Source organism: Neophocaena asiaeorientalis, unplaced genomic scaffold (assembly GCF_003031525.2).
Source record: "Neophocaena asiaeorientalis asiaeorientalis breed wild unplaced genomic scaffold, Neophocaena_asiaeorientalis_V1.1 scaffold87, whole genome shotgun sequence".
Taxonomy (NCBI): Eukaryota; Metazoa; Chordata; class Mammalia; order Artiodactyla; family Phocoenidae; genus Neophocaena; species Neophocaena asiaeorientalis.
Window position 1 is genome coordinate 1,495,488 of NW_020175432.1, and position 10,111 is coordinate 1,505,598.

Genomic DNA, 10,111 nt, shown 5'->3' on the forward strand with positions numbered 1-10,111 from the left:
GCATCACCGGGCCGGGGGCTGGGGTGGGACCCGGCGGGCGCCATGGAACTGCTCTCGGCGCTGAGCCTGGGCGAGCTTGCGCTCAGCTTCTCGCGGGTGCCCCTCTTTCCTGTCTTCGACCTTAGCTACTTCATCGTCTCCATTCTCTACCTCAAGTATGAGCCAGGTGAGCCAGGGCCGGAGGCTGGAGAGGACTGGCATTCCGGGGCGAGGGACGGCGGTTAACCCAGGGGTCTGGAGAAGGGGAAAGGCCTGAATCGTGGGGGAACAGTCCCAGGGACCGGTTTGGGGAAACAGGAAGGTGCTGGGATCATGGGGTTCTCCCATACGGGGCCGGACAGAGGGGAGAGACAAGAGAGAGGGCAAGGAGAGAAGCTCCTGAGATTGTGGCGCTGGGGGAGGGGAAGCAGATGCAGGCTGGAGGAAAGGAAAGGAACGTGATTGCTCAGAGGAGAGGGAACAAGTGCTGGGGAGGATGCAGGGAGAGAAGGTCAGGGGTCCGAGCAGGGTACGGTCGCAGGAACTTGGGCGAGGGGCGTAGGTCGTGGTGAGGGCGCAGGCGGGTCGGCTCTGCTGGCCTGGCCAGACGTCCTAGCTGCCCGCAGCAGTGACCTCCCTCCTTGCCCTTGGAGCGGGGAGCCAGAACGGCAGCTGAGTGTCTATATAAGGGCCGGCAGTGCTGGGAGCTGTGATCAGGTTCAGAGAAAGTGACACTGGTGCCCCTTCCCCGCTGTGGCCCTGGGGCAACCTCCTCTCCCTTTCCCTGGGCCAAGGCTCTGCTGGATCTCGGAGCCCAGAGGGAATTCTTCCAGGTCTGTCCCGGATCCTTTTCACTTACTGAGCAGTACTGGCCCTAGGGCAGGATGATTTGGGGTCAGCCTCCTCCCACCAGCTCCAGACCCTCATGGAGAATCGCTGGGGGGAACACCCAGCTTCTTGGATTGTTTTTTTTTTTTTTTTGAACCATTTTTTTAAAATGATGGTAAATGGCTTCCTTAGAATGCATTCTATTTTTATACAAGGTTCTGGGAGTGTTTCTTGTTCATCTCCTAGTATTTTAATACTTCTAGCACACCAGCAAATTAAATGGACAGTAGAATTTAGCTTTAGAGAAAAGACCAATCACCCGAAACTTTGTGATCTTTTCTCCCACTTAGATGTAAATTATCACTATATTCTCTGGAAGTAGCTTTTTTAAAGATGATAAAAATAGGTGCTTGTGTATATTTAAAAAAAAAAAAGAAAAACAAACCGAAAAGCCCAAAGGAAAAAGGGGATAGTTACAGTTGAAATGGTGGCCACCATTCCAGACCTCACTTCTCTGCATTTATACCCCTGTAGTTACGGATGTAAATGCACAGTCTTATGCAAATAAGATCATACGCTGCCTGGCAAGTGTTTTTGTTCCATTTTATTTTAGCTCGTCCACATGCCAGAGTCTGTTTCTCTAAAGGCTCTTCTGAAAAGCAGTTACTTTGCAAAGCAAAATAAGCTTTGTATTATCTTAGCCTGAACATGGGGCTGTATTTCCTGTCTGCAGATGAATTCCTGGTGGCTCAGGCCAGTCCCCTGGGCAAGTACGGAACCTAGCACACATTGGGAAATCGAAAATTGTGAAGGGCAGCAGCCTAGTAGGGATGTAGGACACAAGTCTCGGAAGGAAAGAGGTCTCTGGGCTGGCTGGGAGCATGCAGAAGGGTTGGGATATTTCTGCTGGAGTCACAGAGTAAATCACCTGAACTTGAAGGACTGCAGCCTGAAGGTTCCTGAAGGCTTGAAAGGGTTCAGTGGTTCTGAACCCCAGCAGCACATTAGAGGCTCCTGGGGGTTCTTAAACCCCCATCTCATCTCCACTCCAGACCAATAGAATCAGAATATCTGGGATAGGGCCCTGGCATGCTCATGTTTCAAGCTCCCCTCCCCCAAGGATGCTATATGCTGTCAAGGTTGAGAACCCCCTGGTCTGATCAACATTCAACTCCCTCCTTTCATAACTGGGGAAATAGGAAATAGAGGCTAAGCTAATTTACATACACAATGAGCCTGTGGTCCCAGGGCTGGTAGATGACAGCCTTGGAATTCAAACCCCAGTCTGCTTGATCCCAAGAATCACTGCGATTGCTCTGGGGTACTTGCCTACCCTTAGAAAAGGAAGGCATTGGACTTAGCTGTTAGTCCCCCAGTTTGGTATTCCTGCTAAGCCTCTCTAAAAGTTTCTTCTCAGAATCCGTGTGCTGATTGCAGGACCAGTTACAGAATATGTGTGACCCCTTGTACAGAAATTAATAATTTTGTGAACCTGAGAGCCAAGCTGGCTTTAAGGAATAATCTTCAAATTGGGAGTCAGTTCTGCTTCTCACAGTGAGTAAACACCAGGCTGGTTGCTTTGCTTACATGAGCTTCAGTTTGCTCATCTGTGAAATGGGCTCGTTGGTAAAATAATCCTGGACTCCCTTTCCTGGCTAATGTGAAGATCTATTGAGAACTTTGTCAGTAGTCAGATCTAAGGCACTTGTGAGAGGTAGTAGAATTATTTGTAAGGCATGGGGTAATGTGTTTTCCAGGATGCAGGCATTTTCTGGGTCAGGCTTTTGTGAGAATCCTGAATGAGGATGAAGCACAAAGTGTGGTCCTCAGGTGAACAGCATCTGTGGCCCCTGGTTAAGAAATGCAGAATGCCAGGCTCCCCACCAAGACCTGCTAAAACAGACTCTGCATTTGAACAAGATCCCTGTAAGCATACTAATATTTGAGAAATGATGGGCTAAAAGAGGCTGGAGCTCCTTAATAGGGCAGGGAGGGCCAGGTCTGGCTCACCTCTAGAACCCTTAGCTCTATGCAAGAAGAAAGAAAGAAGTCGTGGATGCTGGCGGCATGATTGAAGGAATGAGTGAATGAATGATTAAATGACAATCCTGCCTACCTTAAGCCCTGACCCATGCAAAGAGCCTTCCAGACCAGTGGTTCTCAAGTATGGCTACACATTAGAGTCACCTGGGGAGCTTTTAAGACTCTTGTTGTCCAGGTAGCACCGCTTTATCATTAGAATCAGAATCGCAGGGGGTGGTACCATCATCAGTATTTTTTAAAGTTCCCCAGATGAGAACCAGCTCTGCACCAGTGTTTCCCAACCTCAACACTAATGACAGAGACAGATCATTCTCTGTGGCAGGGGCCGTCCTGTGAATTTCAGGATGTTTTGCAGCATCCCTGGCCTCAACCCACTAGATGCCATGAGCCTACCCCAGCTGTGACAAACAAAAATGTCCCCAGGGAATTTCCTGGCGGTCCCGTTGTTGGGACTCCGCGCTCTCACTGCTGAGGGCCTGGGTTCAATCCCTGGTCGGGGAAATAATGTCCCACAAGCCATGTGGTGGGGCCATGAAAAAAAGAAAAAAGTGGAAAAAAAAAATGTCCCCAGAAATTGCTGGTGTCCCTGCGGGGGGACACACTTACCTCCACTTAAGACTCATTGATCTAGACTGAGTCTCAAACCCTAATGCTTCCAAGGGCCAGGCAGGTCATATATGGAAAACAATAAGACAGCCAGGTGAGGACCGTCCCCAGGTGAGGTCCAGCCATGTGCATCTCTCCCTGATTGGAGCTAGAACCAGCAGAACTAATTTTTCAAGGGAAGCTAGAAATGTGATTTGTAGCTCCCTATGTTTATATGTTAGCTATTTGAACATGTCTTTTCTTTTTTAAAATTAATAGACAGTTTTTTAGAGCAGTTTAGATCCACAGCAAAGTTAAACTGAAAGTAGTTTCCATATACTTTGACTACCCACCCACACCAACCTCCCACACAGCCTCCACCACCATCAACATTCTGCACCAGAGCGGAAACATTTGCTACAGTCCATGAACAAACATTATCGTCAACACCATTATTGTCCTATTACCATTATTATCAGGTATTATCAACATCATTATCAGCTAAACTCTGCAGTTGACATAAGGGTTCCTTTGTGTTGCACGTTTTATGGATTTTAACAAGCGTATAATGACATGTATCCATCATTGTAGTATCATGCAGAATAGTTTCACTACCCTCAAGCTCTACCTATTCATGCCACCCCCCCTTTTCCCTCCCCAAACCCCTGAGAACCTCTGATCTTTTCACTGTCTTCATAGTTCTGCCTTTTCCAGAATGTCATAGAGTTGGAATCATACAGTATGTAACCTTTTCAGACTGGCTTCTTTCACTTAGCAAGATACATTTAAAGCTCCCCTATGTCTTTTCGTGGCTTGGTAGCTCATTTCTTTTTAGTGCTGAATAATACTGCACGATAGAGATGTTCCACGGTTTAATTACTCACCTATCGAAAGACATGTTGGTTGCAGTTTGAACATTTAACAACTACTGTGGGAGCCAAAGAGAACTGTTCCTTGATCTCTGGTTTGAACTATAAGATTTTTGAGGGTTGGGGACTGCTCACCCTCCAGCCTTTTGAGGAGGGGCTGCTATTCCATTTTACAGTGGGGGAAACTGAGGAAGAGAGCTGAGCACAGAGGCTTGGGAGAGAGTGACTTGTCTTAGAGAAACTCTGTGAACACACTTCCTATGTTTGGACCTCACACTAAATAGCGCAGAATGGCAGCAGTGCTAAAAGTGCCCTGGGGAAGCTTCTAGCACTTCCTGGCCATCCACAGACAGGACACCGACCCCCTGAGAGGGAATGTTGTGGAGCCCATCACAGGTCAGAACGAGGGTCCTGATAGGGGTTTCTTCCTTCCTCCTTAGGCAGACCTGATTTTTATAAGTCCATCCACTAAAATTTCCACCCACAGGTACTTTCCATTTCAGTTCAGTTCCAGAAATAACTCTCATATAATTGTTAAACACTGAGCAATTTCTTTTCATCTTCACAGATGCCCTCTGAAATGAATGATAGCGCTGGGTGACCAACTCGCCCACATTCGCCCAAGGCAAGCACCCAAAGTCCCAGAAACCCCTCAGCCCCAAGCAAACCAGGACAGTTGGTCACTCTAGACAGCATCCTCATTCTACACATGACTAAACTGAGGCCCAGATAGGGGAGTGAGCAACCAAACTCACCCAGTGAGAGGGGAGTGCTTTGGTGGCAAACCTGGAATTGAAACCCACATTCAGCTGCTTCTGGGTACTGCCCCAAGTACTCAGCAAGAGAAACCAAAAAGGAGCATGGCACAGGGAAAGAGCCAGGGGGCAGTTTCTTGACCACTGCCTTGCTGTGGATCCTTGGGGCAGGACATCCCCACCAGCCTCAGTCTTCGCATCTGTAGCAATGGGTAGACTCATCCCGTCCTTCTAGGGTCGCTGGGAGGGTATTGATAATGAAAAGAAGCTCACAGACCTAGAAAACAAAATTGTGGTTGCCCAAGGGGAAGGGGGGCAGGGATAAAATAAGAGTATGGGAGTAACAGATACACACTACGGTATATAAAATAAACAACAAGGCTTTACTGTATACCACAGGAAATATATTCAATATCTTGTAATAACCTATAATGGAAAAGACTCTGAAAAAGTATACACAGACAACGTATAACTGAATCACTTTGCTGTACACCTGAAATTAACACAATATTGTAAATCAACTAAACTTCAATTTTTTATTTTATTTATTTATTTGGCCACACCACGCAGCTTGTGGGATCTTAGTTCCCCAACCAGGGATCGAACCCAGGCCCTTGGCAGTGAAAACACGGAGTCCTAACCACTGGACCACCAGGGAATTCCCTTCAATTTAAAAAAAATGCATAATGATGATAATACACAGAGCACTGAATCATCAATATAACTTGGTGGAGGGAGTGCTTTCATTCTCCCTTTGACAACAGAGGAAACAGGCTTGGTGGGGAGAGGGGGCAGGGGCGTTTATTTGCCCAAAGCCATGCCAGAGTGAGCAGTAGAGCCAAAACCCAGGTGTGTGACTTTTCTACCAGGCCTCACTCGTAGTGAGGAGCCTACTTTGTTCCCGCAAAACCCAGGTTCCCATCCCCACCCCCACCCTCCCTGGCCTTATGGTCCCAGAGGGCACAAGAAAGACCCTGGAAAGAATTCAACCCCTGGGGGTTATTTTTAGTTGCAGAGGTATCCATTTCTGCAAAACATGGGTGCCTCACCTGACCCGGCCCCTGTAGGACCCACCAGCTGCTCAAAAGGATTAACTCTCAGCTGGTGACATTTTAAATAGATGCCCCAGAGGAGTAAAGAGAGCTTTCGGCTTCATAATGGAGGAACTTGGTAGATGTTGAGACTCAGGATAACCTTGAGGGCGGGGAGAAGATGCGCTTTGGGCTTGTGACTCCAGGGTGAGATTGAGGAGGGAAAATTTGATTCCAACCTCTACTAGGAGTTGGGCAAAGAAGGGATTAGGATTCCCACCTGACAGAAGGAAAGAGCTGGAGAAAGAAAAAAATGATTTGTCCAAGAACATGTGGTTAGTCAATGGGGGTGGTAAAGAGAAAGGGAAGAGTGTTGCTGACTTACTCTGAAACAACTTTTATGAGACGTGTTTCCTGATTCTAAAATGTATATGCAAGAAAGTGGATAAATAACTTGCAATCTGTTCCTATGATGGAATACTATACAGCAGTGAAAATGAATATTACCCTTGAAAATATTGTGCTCAGTGAAAGAAGCTAGATGCCAACGGCCACGTCTTATGATCCCACCTATGTGTAATGTATAAGTTCAAGAATATTTTTATCACTTCAAAAGGAAGCCCTCTCCCTATTAGCAGCCACTCCCCATCCCCCCTCCCCCAGTCCCTGGCAACCATTAATCTGCTTTCTGTCTCTATGGATTTGCCTGTCCTGGACATTTCATAACAATGGGATCATACGTTATGTGGCCTTTTGTCTTTGACTTCTTTCACTTAGCATGTTTTTGAGGTTCATCATGTTGTAGCATGTATCAGAACTTCATTCCTCTTTAAGGCTGACTTGTATCCCATTGTGTTAAGGGACCACATTTAGTTTATCCATTCATCTGTTGATGGACATTTGGGTTATTTCCACCTTTTGGCAACTGCGACTAGTGCTGCTGTGAACATGAGCATGAGTCTTCCAGAACCTAGTGATGGGTTCTTGTGCATAGGGCAGCATGGTACCATGCTGCCTACCCTAGGCTATGAGACCTCCTGTTCCTGGACCCCCATCCCCAGCCATCAGAGAGGGGGCAGGCAGTGAGGGGCCCACGAGGGGGCTTGGTACAGACTGTGGAGCCTAGTGTGATGAGGTGGGAGAGCACCCCAAGTCCTTCTTGCTTATCAGCTTTAAGGGGACCCTTGTTTTTTTGCAGTTATGGTGATTAAATATTTCAAACATACAGAATAACTATCCCCACTGATACCTCCGTACTCTCTCCGTACACAGACTTACCAGATGTGAATGTAGATTTGCTTCAGATCTGGGTTTTTTTGTTGTTTTTTTTTTTAAGAAATAGTGGCAGGCAGAGCCAACCCCATCCGTTCCTCTCCCTCCCTCTCTAGATGTGACCACTGCCCTAAAGGCAGCCTATATTCTTCCCATGCCTGTATGTATACCTTTACCACTGTTTATGTATCTATGAAGTGCATGGAGCATTTTGTGTTGTTTTATGTATATACATAAAATATACATAAACATAATCATTTTGCAATCTAACCTTTTGACTTAGCAATAACGTCATGGGATTTATCCATGTTGATACATCTAGAGTGGGGGTTCTCAGCCAGAAGGGAATTTGTCCTCAGGGGATACTTGGTAATATCTGGAGACATTTTTGGTTGTCACAACCAGGGTGGGGGTGGGCTACTAGCCTCCAATGAATGGAGGCCAGGGATGCTGCTTGACATGCTGCAGTGCACAGGATGGCCCCCACTATAGCAGAGAATGATTCTGCCCCATACACCAGCAGTGCTGAGGGTGAGGAGCCCGGATCTAATTCATTTTTAAATATCTCCTCTGCGATGTTCCATTCTGCGTGACTCTACTCCCTCACTAAGAAACAGTAGACTCCACTTTTCTCCTGTTGTAACAGTGTGGCAGTGAAATCCCCCTCCCCATGTCTCTTTGCCCACACGCACTAGTTTCTTTTGAGCAAATAGTGAGGAGCGGAATTGCTGGGGCACAGGCGACTCACAGCTTCTGGCTTCCTCCGTATTGTCAGATTGCCTCCAAGCTGGTTATGCCTGTTGACCCTCCCAACTGTGTGTGTACAGGGGAAACCTGGGCTTTTTCCCTCTGGAGGAGGGGCAGATAGTCCCCTCCCCACTTCTCTGTGAGGTTGACAGATCTGAGAAGAAGGCAGCGCCCTCTATGGAGTACAGTGGACTTCATGTTTCTTTCCCCAAGACAGGCTTAGAACATTGGACATCAAACCCAGGAAAGAGGCTTGGATGCCATGTTGAAAGGTGTGGGGTCTGTGTGGCCCTGGCTTGGTCACTTGCTTTGCTGGATATCCAGCCCATGCCGACCTGACCAGTATATCTGGCATTGAGTGCCCCTTAGCTCTTAGGTTTCCTCTCTCCTCCCCCTTCCACCTTCTCCCATGCTCTCCCTTTGCCTGGATCATCTTCACCCCTCCACCCCCGTCCTCTAGGAAATCCCTGCTCATAGTTCAGATCTCAGCTTAAGTGCCACTTCCTAAATGAAGTCTGACCTCCTCAGCTGGGACAGTTCCCCAATTAAACCCTTCAAAGCACCATGTGTCTCTCCCTTATGAGGTTTAACCTTCATTTGTGGGATTATTTAACCACGTTGCCTCTCTACCGCACTACGGGCCCCACAAAGGTAATGCCTGAACCAGCTCTTGCTTATGGCTGCATCCCCAGTGCCTAGCAAGAGCCCAGCACATGGTCAGAGCTCAAAAATACTCACTGAATGCCTGGGTGATCTTGGGTAAGCCATTGACCTTGGGGAGACTCTGTTGCCTCATCTGTCAGATGCTATGTTAATTTCCTAGCGCTGCCATAGCAAATGACCACAAACTAGAGGGCTTAGAACAACAGAAATTTATTCTCCACAGTTCTGAAGGCCAGAGTTCAAAGTCAAGGTGCCTGGTTCCTTCTGGAGGCTCTAGGGGAGGATGCTTCCATGACTCTTTCCTGGTTTCTGGTGTCTTCCAGCAATCCTTGGCATTCCTTGGCTTATACATACATTACTCCAGTCTTTGCTTCTGTCTTCATATGGCCATCTGTATGAATTTCCTTTGGCTGCCATAATGAAGTACCACAAACTGAGTGGCTTAAAACAGAAATGTATTGTCTCACAGTTCTGGAAGCTAGAAATGCAAAATCAAGGTGTCAGCAGGGCCATGTTCTCTCTGATGGTTCTAGGAAGGAATCTTTCTATGCCTCTTCCTAGCTTCTGGAGGTGGGTAGCATCCTTGGGTTCCATGGCTTGTAGATGCATCCCTACAGTCTCTACCTCCTTGTTTGTATGGCCTTCTTCCCTGTGATATGTCTCCTCTTATAAGGAACACCAGACATTGGATTAAGGCCCACCTAATGACCTCATCTTAACTTAATTACATCTGCAAAGACCCTATTTCCAAACAAGGTCACATTCACAGATACCAAGGGTTAGGACTTAAACATATCTTCTTGTGAGTTCAACTTACAACACCTTCTTCTTTGTGTCTGTGTCTCCTTTTCTTGTCTTTTATAAGAACACTCTCATTGGATTCAGGACATACCCAGATGCTCCAGGATGATCTCATCTCGAGAGCCTTACCTTATTTGCATCTGTAAAGACCCTATTCCAAATGAGGTTTTGAAGGACATGAATTTGGGGGGGGGGGGGTCCCTCCTATAACTCACTATAGGCAGGGATATTGATCCCTACATTACCTGTGGTTGAAAGCCTGGGCTCTGACGCTGAAGCCTTGAGGATGGTGTGAAGGTATGTGGTTGCCTGGGACACAATAGTAACTCAATTTAAAAAAAGAGAAGTAACTCAATAAATAAAGGGAGCAGGGGAAGTTGTTGTTATAATGTAACCAAAAGTGCCCAACACAACCTCAGTGCCTAGGAGTGTTCAGTCCACGTTTGCTAGAATGTAACCTCCGTGTGGACAGTTCTTTCACTAACAATTATTTATTGAGTAACTACCATGTATCAGGCACAGTACCAAGCACACAGGG

At 47.0% G+C, this 10,111-nt stretch overlaps 1 protein-coding gene across 1 annotated transcript in view; it reads left to right on the top strand.

The window, feature by feature from the left end:
* The first annotated feature begins 10 nt into the window (after positions 1 to 10).
* Positions 11 to 10,111, top strand: part of TMEM38A (transmembrane protein 38A) — a 23,261-nt gene continuing 13,160 nt past the window's right edge. The window contains exon 1 of the mRNA XM_024767266.1: positions 11 to 166. Within this exon, the coding sequence (XP_024623034.1) occupies positions 43 to 166 (124 nt within the window). The 5' untranslated portion in view covers positions 11 to 42. The remainder of the gene's footprint in view (positions 167 to 10,111) is intronic.